At 44.9% G+C, this 15,412-nt stretch overlaps 1 protein-coding gene across 1 annotated transcript in view; it reads left to right on the top strand.

Moving 5' to 3' along the window:
- Positions 1–15,412, top strand: part of kif13ba (kinesin family member 13Ba) — a 40,640-nt gene that overhangs the window by 19,350 nt on the left and 5,878 nt on the right. The window contains 30 exon segments of the mRNA XM_054608512.1: positions 4,318–4,430; positions 4,841–4,952; positions 5,091–5,303; positions 5,392–5,502; positions 5,655–5,789; positions 6,286–6,416; positions 6,571–6,657; positions 7,037–7,227; positions 7,333–7,612; positions 7,757–7,919; positions 8,178–8,333; positions 8,597–8,746; positions 8,935–9,060; positions 9,255–9,428; positions 9,588–9,745; positions 9,842–9,974; positions 10,106–10,261; positions 10,370–10,469; positions 10,613–10,739; positions 10,883–10,938; positions 11,037–11,161; positions 11,255–11,530; positions 11,634–11,786; positions 11,985–12,062; positions 12,200–12,247; positions 12,465–12,621; positions 13,403–13,533; positions 13,763–13,819; positions 14,494–15,094; positions 15,310–15,411. Coding sequence (XP_054464487.1) covers positions 4,318–4,430; positions 4,841–4,952; positions 5,091–5,303; positions 5,392–5,502; positions 5,655–5,789; positions 6,286–6,416; positions 6,571–6,657; positions 7,037–7,227; positions 7,333–7,612; positions 7,757–7,919; positions 8,178–8,333; positions 8,597–8,746; positions 8,935–9,060; positions 9,255–9,428; positions 9,588–9,745; positions 9,842–9,974; positions 10,106–10,261; positions 10,370–10,469; positions 10,613–10,739; positions 10,883–10,938; positions 11,037–11,161; positions 11,255–11,530; positions 11,634–11,786; positions 11,985–12,062; positions 12,200–12,247; positions 12,465–12,621; positions 13,403–13,533; positions 13,763–13,819; positions 14,494–15,094; positions 15,310–15,411 — 4,600 coding nt within the window.

Here is a 15,412-nt window from a genome sequence, read left to right as displayed (position 1 = left end):
AACGGTATCCAGAAGAAGTCCATCCTTTTTCAATGTGTCCCATCCACTCCTCGACTAGTGCACTATAAGCTTATCCTAGTTTGAACATCATCAGCCGTTCCCTCTCTCCTTCTGTTGCCTCGGAATCTTTCTGCTACATCTTGGATGTGGTAGTGTTTTTCTGTGATTTATAATATCTGTCAACATATTCCAGACATTTTTTATTCTGTGCCAGAACAGAATGTATGTATGTATGCGTAATTGTGTACACTTGACTGGGCAAACAGTGTCTGGTGTAGATCAATCACCCCCCCTGCCGCCAACGGGGGGAAAGGTAGTTACAAAACAGGATGATGTCAGCTCAGCTGTCTGACCGGGCACTCTGGGAAAAGAGACTAATGACTAATTCTCCATCCTCACTGACCCATTTCGGCTCTCCTGCTCATTGCTCTTATTTCCAGTTAAACATACCACCAGCGAATCCTGTTAATAATTCAAAGGAATGACTTTCAGTTTGTCAGCTGATACAGCCTGCTCTGTTTTCACGGCGCACCCAGTCAGCCACTGGGTTGGTCAGTCAGTCAGTAGCTTCAAAAAGCAAACGGCTAATACGTAGACTGATTAGTCAGTGAATCACGTCCTGTGTCTGGATGAGTCAATTCTTTATTGTTTTTATGGTTTTATTTTTTTGGGCTCCTTATTCTACATACAAAAAAAAATTGGAAAGAAATTTTCAAATGACTTTGCATTCTAACAGAGGGACTCCACTTTGTCCAATACAAGCTGCACTAGACCAGATGTCAGCTCATGTCTGTGCAATTTGAGATATGTTCTGATTATTAATTAGATTTCTTATTTACACGGTTGTTTTGTTAGTATTTAGTATGATGCTTTTATGTTACACTTTGTGTTGCTTCGTGGTGCTCATTAGTTATAAGGGATGTTCGACCTGTGTTCAAAGTGTGGAAGAAGAAAACAAAGAACACAAGCATTTGACAAAAAAAAACCACACGCATTGCTTTGAAGAGTATGCAAAAATACCAACATTTCTTAAGTGCTTCATAACAACAGCTGGTCCTCAGACAACAACGTTTCATGTGCAGAAAGAGACAGTAGCTACAGTATCATCTCACCGGTATGGAAGCCCCAGAGTGTTTTCTAGATGCATGCACAGAGTGTGAATGAAAACAACAAAATGGATATCTTAGCTTGTCGTTTACCCATTTCTTAATTTATATATATGGAAAGCAAGGATACATATTTATAAAGTTTTTCAGACCACCAATTAGTCAATCCTCAGAAAAATAAATGGCAACTTTTTTGAAAATCAATTAATCGTTAAGATTATTTATCAAGCAAAACTGCTCATGTTCCAGCTTCTCACAATGTAGGATTAGTTGCTTTTTTCAGTTTTTGTATGTTACAGAATTAAATATATTTTAAGTATTTGGGGGTTTTGTATTGTTCATCGGACAAAACAAGTAACTTCAAGAACTTGTGATGTGCATTATTCACTATTTTCTGACTTATTATTGGCTTAAGAATTAATTAATTAATCAATGAAATCATTACTAGATTAATCGGTAATGAACATGATTATTGGTTGCATTCTTGAAACTGTTGTACATTTGACTGAAATTACTGGATGTAGTGTTCAGTTAAGCTTTAATTCTATGCAGACCATCTTCTGTTTAATGATCACAGCATCGGAGCTCATCTGTGCCCCCTGATGGCTCAGCCAGTAGGAGAAACGGTGATGAAGAGACGGGTTTTAAAATCTAAAAGCTACCGATGACTGGTAGCGAACTCATTGGATGAGTCATTCTGGTGCTCATCACAGGATTTCCTTTCAGTAGCATGTCCTGCTCAGACTTGTCAACCAAAGACTCAAAGTTCAGTCAGATTGAACTTTGGTCCTGTTTGCTGCCAGCTCTCAGTTGTTTACTGTTTCGTTCTGTGCTCTGCTGAATCTGAAGCTTTGATGACTTAGTTGAGTAAAGATCATTGTTAAAAAAGGAATGTTTTTTTCCCCCTGAAGTCATCTAGTAGATTGTTTAACACATGTAGCGTGTATTAATGCCCTGACACTTGTTCTGTGCTGACAGGCTGTATGTCCTGCCTGCTGGCATGGTTACTGACCCATGTATCAGCTCCAATGGTTACATGAATCCCTTGTTAAGAAAGGAAAATTCTTCAGTGGCTGGTATTTCCTCCTTTTATTTCCATTTATTCAGGCATCTAGACGTTATGAATTGAATGGGACAAAGAGTTTCTGCATGCTGAACGCAATTAATAAATCTGTAGAGACATGCACATTGAAAAGAAAGTGGTTTACTGGTAATTATTTCAAAGTAACATGTAACAGGACCTGGCACTGTACGTTAGAATCCATCGCAATAAGGAGCTGTGATTATTGAATTTCTCCAAGTTGTAGCTTCCTGCTGCTGTTCACAGTCACCAGCTTCTCCTCCCTTCTATCTGGCTCTCCAATAGTTATTTACAGTCACAGTCTCTATTTTTAGAAATGAAAAAAAATGTCTATTTTTGGATTTTATTTGCTCAGTGTCCCAGATAAAAATCTCTTGCTTGTTTAATAATTTATTTTCTCTAGGGGGTATTTGAAGCAGTGCTGGTCTGAGGCTGATCTGTACCAGTGCAGTTGCTGATCTTTATCAGTTAGTCTTAAGAGCAGGTCTTTTCAGGATTCAGGTTTTGGATTTGCCTGACATTTAAATGTGAATTTAGCTGTGCAATAACTTTTTCTTGGGGATGTTTTTACCATCAACCTTTCAAATTTCTTTTGTATTCACAATTCAATGGAAACCCCAAAACCAAACAAAAAATGTACGGTCAAACACACACTAGTATGCAACGAAATGAAGTTTGTGTGTCGTACAGTCTCTTGTTCTGTACTCATGACTAACTTTAGTCATTGTTTTTTCTTTTTCAACTTTAATTTCTTAAGCACCACAATGATTCTTATTGTGATCATTCGCAAAGAGGGTGATTAGGCACTTTTTTATTTTTTAAAACATATGTTTTCAGTCAGTTTATTGTTACAAAGGTCACACCACTGAAGAAGATAGCAGAAGCAGTGTGGAATCCAGATGATTTAATGGAGGAACATAAAGTGTGTAGGAGTCAACCTGTTTCCTCAACAAGAAGGGAAATATCACAGGACCTGGGCAGTGTCAGGAACCTCCTTTTATATCTGACGTTGATGGGAAAACTCTTTCCATTCGGAGTCTTATTATATAGACAACTAGCGGATGAAGCTTTAACACTAGACATATTTTACAGACGGTTCTCAGTCGACATAGACATAAACAATGGCTATGTGAAGGCTTGTACTTCACAGAAGCTCTGCTGTGCAGCAGTCAGGTAAAGGTCAGGTGTTAACATTCAGCCCTGTCAGCTACTGACCTGTCACGCTTGGTCAGGAGTGGATCTGTCCCAGTATAGATGGCAATGTGATATCCTCACCTTCAGCAGCCCGTGAGCAGAAACCGAAGGAACCTGTCAACAAGAGACTGAAAGATGAGAAACCAAAGTCTAGCAGAACACTTTGGAATCGCTGGTAGAATCACAGGAATAGGAGAAAGCATAGAGAAGGTCCTCTGAACAAGAGATGACAAAAGCATCCAGCCAGGCGAGAGCAAAAATGTCGAGGGGAGCTTTCTGATAAAGCCAAACACCTTGTTGTTTATTCCTGAGTTGTCTTTTGCTATCATGCTGGCAAATCAGAGTGATGCTCAGTTGAAAGCTGCTGAAAACCCCAGAGCGGTTGTCTTGATGTAGTGCCTAGTTGGTGATTAATGAGCCATCCCGTCAGACCTCATATGGATGTACAGTTCTGCTCTCCCTCATGTCCTATATCGCAGAGCCAAGTTATTTATGTCCTAGAACAGAACCTACGCTGGTTTTGATTTTGCAGTGGACGGTAATGAAAATCAACCCGTGTCATGCTTAAAGGCCACTGTTGAAGCTACACATCCATCCAGCCTACTGAGACTGCATGATGCATTTTGCTACAAAACAAAAAGAAAGTTCTCTGACAGGGATGATTCATTGAGGAAGTATTGCCTAATGTTCAATACTGCCAGTTTTGGCAAGGGCAGATCTGCGCAGAATTGTCCAGCGAGGCAAATTCTCGTTTGGACAAAAACGTTGACAGAAAAATCGAAACAATCATCCGCAAAACCATTTTTCTTTTCTAATGGAAAGTAGGGGGGCGGCATTAATGTTTTAATAAAAAAAGTATGCAAGGTGTCAGTTTAACAGCTGAATATACTGTAGAGAATGGTACGATAATCAGTCTCTGTCTCTCTTTGTCTGCAGACGAGCGGGGAGAAGGTGAGCCGGTTGAGTCTGGTGGACTTGGCTGGAAGCGAGCGAGCAGCAAAGACTGGAGCAGCGGGGGAACGACTCAAGGAGGGAAGCAACATCAACAAGTACGCAAGAGCAGTTCAACAAAAACACACAAACCCACGATTGGGTTCTTTCACATCAGGCTGTTTGTCAAGTCTCTACCCCATAAATTTTCTTCCAGATGTTTTGCCCTGCCTGGGTTGCCTTCTTTCGCAAGACCTTTTGTCATAACCACAGATTGTTATCATATGCTGCTTTATTTTAGTTTTGTAATTTGCGGTTAGATTCTTTTTTTGGTGGTACCCAACCACAGCAACTTTACTTTCAGTTAAACCATAGAATAATACTAAGTGAATGTGTCTGGAAAAACCCTAAAACTAGCTTGCTGTTAGGTAATCCCAACACACAGGGACACAGCGATATCAACCATTGAACAGATGCATGAAATGACATGAGAAGAACTTGACCCGAGTGTTTTTGTGTGTTTTTTTAGGTCTCTCACCACGCTGGGCCTTGTGATCTCGGCGCTAGCTGAACAGGGAAACGCCAAGAACAAGAACAAGTTTGTTCCTTACAGAGACTCTGTTCTGACATGGCTGCTGAAGGTACATACAAGATTTCCATGTCCATAATAGGCAGGAAACATTTTCTCTTTTTTGACTATCAAGTGCATGTTTTTCATCGTCTTATAATTTCTCTCTGTGTCTCTCTTTGTGTCTCTCTCTTGTCTCCTCATTCTCCAGGACTGTCTGGGTGGCAACAGTCGCACGGCAATGGTTGCAACCATAAGTCCAGCAGCAGACAACTATGAGGAGACGCTGTCGACGCTGCGCTATGCGGACCGAGCGAAGAGCATTGTTAACCACGCGGTTGTCAACGAGGACCCCAACGCTCGCATCATCAGGGAACTCAGAGAGGAAGTAGAGAAACTGCGAGTGCAACTGACTCAGGCAGAGGTGGGAGATCTTAAAAATCTTAGAAATCAGCATATAGGAATCTCTGCTTAACCATAACCTCATCTGATGTTTGTTTTTTTCTCTCCAGTCTTTGAAGGCTCCAGAGCTAAAAGACCGTCTGGAAGAGTCAGAGAAGTTGATTCAAGAGATGACCATCACGTGGGAGGAGAAGCTTCGCAAAACTGAGGAGGTTGCACAGGTAAGTCACACAAGAGTTGTGAGTATATTGTTATTAAACCAAACATATTTGGCTACAAGACATAACCACTACATTTGGTTAATCCTCAGCAAGAATTTTAGATATTGGATTTTACAATGTGTGAATGGGATTTTTCAATGTGTTTTTTGCAGGAGCGCCAGAAGCAGTTGGAGAGTCTGGGTATTTCTCTCCAGTCTTCAGGGATCAAAGTTGGAGATGATAAGAGTTTTCTTGTGAACCTTAACGCCGATCCTGCCCTCAACGAACTGCTGGTGTACTATCTGAAGGTACACACTGAATACCAAACAGTATTATCACTATATTTGAGTTCACTTTCCATCTTCACCCTTTTAAATATTACATCTCGACTCAAATTTTCACACATGCAAGCTATTTGGGTTATGGAAACTGAAGTTCCATTTCAACAACCAACTGGCTGAGCAGGAGTCAGTTGTTATCTGACTGAGAGTAGGTCCTTTCTAGGAAAACAGTGTTATGTGTGTTGGGAGGCCTCAAGACAGGAATTATACCAGTTATACCAAATTTGAAAGCACAAAACAGCTTTCAAGAAGATATAAATGTGCTGGTGTTTGATGTGCTATAGCAGAACAGATTAAGTTATGTATCAAGACAGGCCGTGATTGCATTTCTAACAAAAATTGATGCGCGTTATGAAGTTGTGTGGAGGATTTACTCCTGTCTACTGGAGGATTCTGCCATATTAATTTTATTGTTGGACTCTGCTGATAACGTTTTAGTCATATCTCGAACGTTGTTTCTCAGGAACACACTAAAGTGGGCTCGGCAGACTCTCAGGACATACAGCTGTGTGGCATGGGCATCCAGGCCGAGCACTGTGTCATCGACATAATGGCGGATTCTGGAGTCATCCTCAGTCCCTACCGCAACGCTCGGTAAGGAACACCAACATCACAGACCCCAAAGTCTGAGTGTGTATTGGGGGGAAAAAGCACCTACAGCCAGGGTTTGAGGTTCTTTTGACAACACTGGAGACATCAGTCTTAAACAGTAAATCCTCATGTCATTGCTGTTTGTATTGTGTTATAGGACATGTGTTAATGGTTCTCCAGTGACCAGTGCTCTGCAGCTTCACCATGGCGACCGAATCTTCTGGGGAAACAACCACTTCTTCAGGTAACAGAGAAAATTATCTCAAGATTTGATTGGTTGGCTGGTTAGTTGTTGGTTGCTTGGTTGCTTGGTTGGTTGCTTGGTTTTCGTTTCCCCAGCCTGTATGCACCAGACTGTTTTTGTAAAATCGATTTTACATAACGTGCACCTCCTTTAAATATGTACGTATAACTTTCTTTAATATAAATATTTACTCAATTTATTTGACACGGTATCTCACATTTTGCCTATTCATCCTAGCAATGTTTCTGCACTGGCTCCCTGCAGAAAGGATCGAAGCTATAGCACCATTTAAAGATATACAACATATCGCTAAGTTGATAGAAACTCAACCCACCGAGACCAAATATTATGGTCAATTAACTGAACATCCTACCTGCAGGATCAACCTGCCTAAACGGCGCTCCCGGGGAGCTGATGACGAGGAGGGTGAGGGTGGCGTGATGAAGAACAGCGGCAGCAGTGAGCAGCTGGATGCGGACGGTGACACAGCCAGCGAAGTGTCCAGTGAAGTCAGCTTCTCCTACGAGTTCGCCCAGACAGAGGTCATGATGAAGGCCCTGGGCAATAATGGTAAGGAGGCGTTAAGGAAATACAATATCTCTATTCTGCATTGACAGAGCTTTAGTTAGCCAAGTCTCCCGTCTATTCTGACTCCTCTACGTTTTTTCCCGTTAGACCCCATGCAAGCAGTCCTGCAATCTCTGGAGAGGCAGCATGAGGAGGAGAAGCGCTCTGCTCTGGAGCGACAGAGACAAATGTACGAGCAGGAACTCCAGCAGCTCCGCAAGAAGCTGAACCCGGATCGCCTGTCGACCGGCCCCTCTGGAGGGCCAACGTCCGGCCAGCAGGGTCCAGGACAGCAGTCCCACTACCGCAGCCTGGAGAGGCTCAGCATGGGAGGGATGAGTCATTCAACCAGCGCTCAGAGCAGACTGAGGCAGTGGAATGAAGACAGGTTAGAGTGAGCACACTGAATTAGAGACTTTTTAAGAATTTTTTTTAAAAATTTCATTTGGATATACTAAACACCACCTCCTTGTATTCCCTCCCCCTCGCCTCTGTCTCCTCTTCTTTACTGCCACCTCCGATCCCCCTTCAGGGAGGCGGTGTTGGTCAGGAGTCTGCGGCGGTTGAGGGAGCAGATAGTGAGAGCAAACCTCCTGGTGCAAGAAGCCTGTTTCATTTCTGAGGAGCTGGAGCGACACACAGAGTACAGAGTCACTCTGCAGATCCCGTCAGACAATCTCAACGCAAACCGCAAGGTCACACACACACACACACACACACACACACACACACACACACACACACACACACACACACACACACACACACAAGCATGTAGCTATCACACATGCAGAGTCTCCCATCATCTGTTTTTGGCACAGACAATTCTCAAAATACATCTGTGTGTGTGTGTGTGTGTGTGTGTGTGTGTGCGTGTGTGTGCGTGTGCGTGTGTGTGTGTGTGTGTGTGTGTGTGTGTGTGTGTGTGTGTGCGTGTGTGTGTGTGTGTATAGAGGGATGCAGTGCTCAGTGAACCAGCGATTCAGGTTCGACGTCGGTGTCGGGGGAAGCAGATCTGGAGTTTGGAGAAGATGGAGAACCGTCTGGTTGACATGAGGGAGCTCTACCAAGAGTGGCAGGACTACCAGATCCATCACCATGACAACCCTGTGAGTTAACTTGACAAATTTGCATTGTGAAGCCTAACAATAACCCAGGACATAACTGTCTTTACGCAGAAGTACACGATTACAAGTGAGGACACAGTAAACAACTGTATTAATTATGTAGTGAGAAATGAGGACATGAGCTTATGGAATCATAAACGAAAAGCACTGCTGAGTTCTACGTGTGGTTAAGATATGCTAAGACATTTCAGTAAAACAAGGTTCTCCTCTGTTGTATTCTACATTCTTCTTTATTCTGTGTTCAGGTGATGCGCTCGTATTTCCGTCGAGCAGACCCGTTCTTTGACGAACAGGAAAACCACAGCCTGATCGGCGTTGCAAACGTCTTCCTTTCCTGTCTCTTCTATGATGTCAAGCTGCAGTACGCTGTTCCCATCATCAACCAGAAGGGGGAGGTAGGTAGACACAGGCCTGTTGGCTATCAAATTAAATTCCTCCATCTCTTTGTCATGAAGAAGGGAATCAATAAGGAATCAGAGCATGGGAGAGAGAGTCTCCAGACTTGGCGTATAATGAATGTCTTAAATGTAAGCTATGGTTAAGTTGTTATTTAATGTTTTTCCATCTCTTCTCCTGTGATCAGGTGGCAGGGCGTCTTCATGTGGAGGTGGTGAGGGTTGGAGGGGGATTAGAGGACAACATGGCCGGAGGAGATGAACCCGACAACAACCAAGACACTGAAGTGCAGGATCGCAAACTGGTCTGCATGGTAAGACAGACGGATCATCAGAGAGAAGTTCACTATCTGTGGTATTCAGACCGTAGTTTCAAATCCTTCCAGGAGGACCTGCACAGTCCTGCAATAAATTCTACCTTCATGTTGCTTATTCAGCAAGGCATTGACTTAACTGAACGAGCATTTTGTTGTTTTAAAATGACTTTTGACCCGTGTCTTCTCTACAGATTAAGATCCTGCAGGCCACTGGTCTTCCCCAGTACCTGTCCAACTTCGTCTTCTGTCAGTATTCATTCTGGGACCAGCCTGAGCCCATCATCGTGGCTCCTGAAGTAGACCCAGGGTCCTCGGAGCCCAGCACCAAGGACCCACACTGCATGGTGGTGTTTGACAGCTGCAAGGTGAAGAATGGGAGGGAGGATGGGGACGACAACAATGGTTATTGTATTAAACTGACACATAGGGAGATGGAAAGCCATTATTTATATAAAAAGGTGGTGTGGGGGTACTGGTGAGTTATGAGTTGTTGGTGTAAGACTGATCTTTCTTTGGTCCTGTAGGAGGTGGCAGTGTCGGTGTCGGAGGATTTCATAGAATACCTGACTGAAGGGGCAGTAGCCATCGAGGTATTTGGACACAGACAGGCTGATGCAGGAAGAAACCCCGCCCTGTGGGACCTCAGCATCATCCAGGCCAAGACGCGCACACTACGAGACAGGTAGACAGTCTTTGCTTTCCCTTTGCTCTGCAGTGACTGATGAAAATCCGATGCGCTGGTGTTGCCCAGATGTGCTGATGATGTTTGTTTTTGTAGGTGGAGCGAGGTGACCCGTCGCCTGGAGCTGTGGCTTCAAATCCTGGAGATAAACGAGAACGGAGACTTTGTCCCAGTGGAAGTGGTTCCTGCTAGAGATGTGCGGACCGGGGGAATCTTCCAGCTTCGCCAGGTAGAGGGAAAGCCCTAACGCAACCACAGTCAACCGGATCGCAGCAGGCGGAACTAGCAAACCTCAGCTGAAAAGCCAGATTCTAAATATTTTCTGAACGTCTGTGTCTTGCTCCTCCTCCTCATCCTCAGGGTCAGTCCAGGCGAATCCAGGTGGACGTGCGTTCGGTTCAGGACTCGGGCACCATGCCTCTGATAGCAGAAATACTGCTTGCAGTGTCAGTGGGTTGTGTGGAGATCCAAAACACAGCAGCAGACCTGGAAGGAGATGAGATGGACAGTTATCAGGTAGATCATCTGAATACAGCTTTGTCCACAGGCGTTTGCCTTTTTTAAATAAGTAACTTACAAGTGAACTGAAGCCAAAGATGACTAACTGACTGCTTTGTTGTGCAGGAAAGAGACCTGGAACGTTTGCGGCGCCAGTGGTTAGCTGCTCTCACCAAGAGACAGGAATACCTCGACCAGCACCTGCAGAGCCTGGTCAGCAAAGCAGGTAACATATATACACACACACAATGTGTATACAAGCATTCATCAAAACACGCTTCCGCATTTCAAAATCTGCCCTCTCTTTGGCTTGTTTGGTGGTTTTCAGCGTAGGAAGTGTTAAATGTGTGGGCGTTGTTGTGTGCACAGAAAAGACAGAGGATGACATGGAGAGGGAGGCCCAGCTGCTGGAGTGGCGCTTGACTCTGACGGAGGAGAGAAACGCTGTCATGGTGCCCTCTGCTGGCAGCGGCATTCCTGGAGCACCTGCTGAATGGTATGACACACGGCAGGATACGTGCACATCTCTCATTTGAGTTGATTAATATTTCCTTGTGGTGGCCGCCCTCAACTTTACTTTTGTAAGGCACGGTCATGTTTATGTGTTGATCCCAGTGTGTATCGCTTGTTTGTTCACAGGGTTCCTCTGCCGGGCATGGAGACTCATACTCCTGTCCTCTTCCTGAACCTCAAACGTATGTCACGTCTTTGCTAAATAATATATGACTGCTTACATGATTTTCTACTCGCCGGCTGATTTGCAATGTTTTTTTTCTGGTTGTTTTTCCCCCAGCTGATGACCTCAGCTCTCAAGAGCAGTTTGAGGTTCCTGAGGCCGGAGGTTGGGACGCCACCCTGATTGGAGAGGACGAGGACGACTTCTTTGACCTACAGATCGTCAAACACTACGATGGAGAGGTGAGGATGAGGGACCCACTTAAGGTATTTTTTCCATGGAAGTCCACTTAGGAAACTGTGTCATTAACCAAGTGTGTTTTGCGAACCCTGCAGGTTAAAGCAGAGGCATCATGGGACTCTACCGTCCACGAGTGTCCCCAGCTCAGTCGTGGGGGGGCGTGGCTGGAGCATCGGGTTTACCTGACGGTTCGAGTGGTGGTTCAGCTCAGCCACCCCGCCGACATGCAGCTGGTCCTGAGGAAGAGGATCTGCGTCAACGTTAACCCGGGACGCCAGGGTTTCGCACACAACTTTCTCAAAAGGATGTCCACCCGCAGCACCATACCTGGCTGTGGGGTCACCTTCGAGGTGGTCTCCAACATCCCCGGGGTGAGGCCAGGGGGAAGATCAAAGGCATTTAGTGTTGTCTAAGAAACGTTCAGCTGGGTGGATTATCAAACAAAAACATTTTCTGATGTTTTTGTCCCTTCAGGACGCCCCGGGTTCAGAGGACAGGGAGATGCTGGCCAACCTCGCCGCCAGCGCACACAACAGCCAGTCAGCTGATGAGGAGGCCGCAATTGAGAAATACCTCCGCAGTGTCCTCAGTCTGGAGAACATCCTGACTCTGGATAGACTCAGACAGGTAATGTGAAGAAACTGCTAGAGATACAGTCTCTACAGATCTATTGATCTAACATGTAGTGTTCTAACACACAGCAGCCTAGAAGACAAATGGCTTGCTTTATTATACATTTTTCTAAGGTTTTAATTTCTTTTTACACTTTGACCTTTTCGATTGAGCACTTTCTAATATGTTGAAATGTGCTGTGTGTGTTTTTAGGAGGTGGCAGTGAAGGAGCAACTGACCAGCAGAGGGAAGAGCAACAGACGGAGCATCAGTTCTCCTTCTGTCCACAGGGTAAAACACAAATATATTATAATCTATTTATAAATATATTAATATTATGCCATTATAATGCACTGCACGATGCAAAATAGGACAATATAATATGATATCACTTAATATACTCTCTGTCTCTGTCCATCCGTCCTCAGCTGTCTGGAAGTAGACAAGACCTGTCCACAAGCTGCCTGGAGGACAAGGTAACACAGTTTTTGCTTCTTGCCTACATGTTGACTGTTCTCAACAGCGGCTGGTCTGATTTAACTAACACACAAAACCTACCAGCCACTTACTGTTTAAACTAGCAAATGTGAAAACTTGATGTTGTGTAACGATCTGTTCATATGTAGCGTTGACAAACTGGTAGCTCTGACGCCATGTTTCATTCTTTTCCTATCATCTCTCTTTGTTTCTCAGGGGCGATGGGAGAGTCAGCAGGATATCTTCATGCCCTCTCAGTTCTACCGGACCCTCCCCCGGCCCGCCTCTTCCCCTTCCACCTACTCCACCTCTCCGAATTCATCCCCGACTCCCTTCGGCATGTCGCCTCCTCAGAACCAGGAGCCAGAGCAAGGTAGACCTCCTCCCTTTACTCCCTCTACCTCTACTCTCTTCTCTACCATACATCTCTTGTCACTTTTCCTCCACACCCCCCCAAACTTTTCCATCTCCTACCAGTTCTTCCATCCTTCTTCTCTCCTAAACGGGTTCATCCATTTCTACTACGTGCATAAGACTTTGATCTTAATCATGAGACTTCACTGCTTGCGTTTGATGTTGCCAAAAAATATCATCGTGTCATTTATGTACCTAAATGCTGGGTCTAAATGTTGTGATGTGTAAGATGAGTTGTCTCTTCCCACCTGCTCCTTTTGGTGTTGCTTACATCCATTTCTGTAACCGTCTTGGCCTAATGCAGTGCTGTGAACTTCTTTCTCCTCTCTCCTCATATTCATTAACAAAAGCTTTTCAGTGTAATCAACTGCTCGGATCAATCTGATTATTTCTGTCTCATAGTGATTTCTTGTCCATTTCAGAATTCATGTTATTGTGACGTGTTTTAGATTAATTCGGTTCACAAAATTGAACCGAATTAATATTTTTAGTAGTAGTTTGTTTTTTGTAATCACATTGTAATTGCTAAATCAACCATCAGTGTGCCTAATTGCAGGCTGAGGGCTTCTTCTGTCAGTCTATCACTGTTCTGTTTTTTTTTTTTGGCATTTCCCGGACCCGCTTTCAACTTTCTGGTCTTAATCTTTCACACCTCCTCTACCTCCCACACCTGCTCCTCTTTCTTTGCTCCTTTCCTCCTCCTCCTCCTCCTCCTCCTCCTCCTCAACCCCCTCCCCCAGGTCGTTCAGGACTTGCTGCCTCTTATCTTTCAGTTAAGGCGCTGGTTCCTCAGATGCCCAAACTGCTCAAGTCTCTGTTTCCAGCGCGCGACGAAAAGAAGGAGCTGAGACCGTCGCCGCAAAACCAGCAGGTCAGCACAGCGCAGTGCTTTGTTTTACTGGGTGGATGGTTGAATTCCAGGGAGCCTCGCTGAGGGAATAGAGTCAATCAAAATTATTATTATTACAGTATTTAATTATTAGTAAATTTATGCTAAACTGGTTCAAAAATGTCAAGCTCTGGCAGCGAGGTGAGTGTACAGGAATGCAAACGTATGCATGCGTTGTCATGTCATGACCTTGTTTGTTGTTACTCGGCAGCATGTTCCTCGCATCATGACATCAGGAGGGGACGACAATCGAGTCAAAGCTGAGACGGTGAGAATGGTTCACCTTCCACTCTGCAAGTTTCTCTCGTTTGATCTTCAGATAGTGATTATTGTAACATTTGGATTTGATTAATATGGGTTGTGTTTTGTGCATTTGTGGATTGGATCAAATAATTGGTCTGTGAATAAGCAGTGCAGTTTTTCTCAATCTAATACCCAGTCATATTCAAGCAGCACAGCACTGATAGCGTTTGTAATCTGGGGTTCACTCTGGACATTAAATGATCTACTGCCATCACGTTAAAGGGTCGCTGCAGCTATTTATCATGGGGGGCTGGCAGAGACGGTAAGGCAGCAGAGCCTCAGATAATCCTGTATTTGTATCCACAATTTGGGACAAACTCCAGATAGACTGGATCATATACTTCCAGTGAAGCAGCCAAAAGTATATTTTACTTAGGCCCCCTCTCTCTGGGAATACTCACGTCTTATGAACTTCCTGTCCTGCTTCCTTTTTGGTCCCTGATCTGGGCGACTGCGTTATTTGTGCTGTCTTCATTCTGCACATTACAAACGCTGGATTTAAGAGCACCTGATTGGTCCAAAGGGTGACTGTGACATTTTTGGGGAAGTTGATGTCATTGATGATTTTTGTTCTGTTGTTTTGCCTTGCATGCTCTCGCCTGTCCCTCTGTTCCCGTGGCAACCGTTGGTTTCCTGTAGACTGCTGTTCTACGGCCCCCAGCCAAAGACAGACGGGCAGAGTTCCCAGAGGTCCCTCCTCTTCCTGTGCATGACCCGCATGACATCACCCCCCTCAGCCCCCTCAGCCAGTCATCAAGCGGCTACTTCTCCAGTAGTGTTTCTACGGTAACCCTGTCTGACGTCCTCCAACCCTCGTCCTCGTCTACCTCCCTCCTGGCTGCCGAGAGCGCGTTACCCACAAACCCCCAGCAGCAGGGTGCTGACAGGAACGATGTTGTAACCTCTCCTTCTCAGTGTGGCACCAAGATGGCCGCCGTCGCTCCACCCGCTTCACACAGCTCAGCCAATCACAACAACGTCGCTGCAGAAAACTCCTTCTCTGAACACAAGCTGGTCAACTCAGGAGGAGGAGGAGGAGGAGAAGGAGGAGGGGGCTTTGAGAGGCTGGAGATCTTAATGGACGATGACGAGCGCAGCCATGACGACGTACTGCCTGATTGGCTGACAGAAGGGGCGTATGTTACAGTAGGAAGCAATAAGGCCGGGACAGTGCGTTACGTGGGAATGACGCAGTTCGCTGATGGAGTGTGGGTGGGGGTGGAGCTGGACACCCCTATAGGTAAGTACACAATTAAAGGGTCGCTACACACTTCCTCAAGCATCCGGTTATGGCAGAGTAAAATAATATACTGTAGTTTTGTAATATTCCACATACTTTCTGAATGACCTGTTAATGTACTCCCTTTGATTGGTTGGAGCTGACCACAGTATACCTCTGAATGACGTCCGACTGGCCCTGATGACCTTCTTTTTTTTTCTTTCTTCTCCCTACAGGTAAAAATGACGGTTCAGTCGGAGGTCATCGGTATTTCCACTGTAAACCGGGTTACGGGGTGCTGGTTCGCCCGGACCGGCTGTCCTGCCGCGATCGGACCAG

The sequence above is a fragment of the Anoplopoma fimbria genome, chromosome 2 (assembly GCF_027596085.1).
Source record: "Anoplopoma fimbria isolate UVic2021 breed Golden Eagle Sablefish chromosome 2, Afim_UVic_2022, whole genome shotgun sequence".
NCBI lineage: Eukaryota > Metazoa > Chordata > Actinopteri > Perciformes > Anoplopomatidae > Anoplopoma > Anoplopoma fimbria.
Note: the sequence above shows the minus strand (reverse complement) of the source record. Positions and strands in the feature narration are given on the sequence as shown.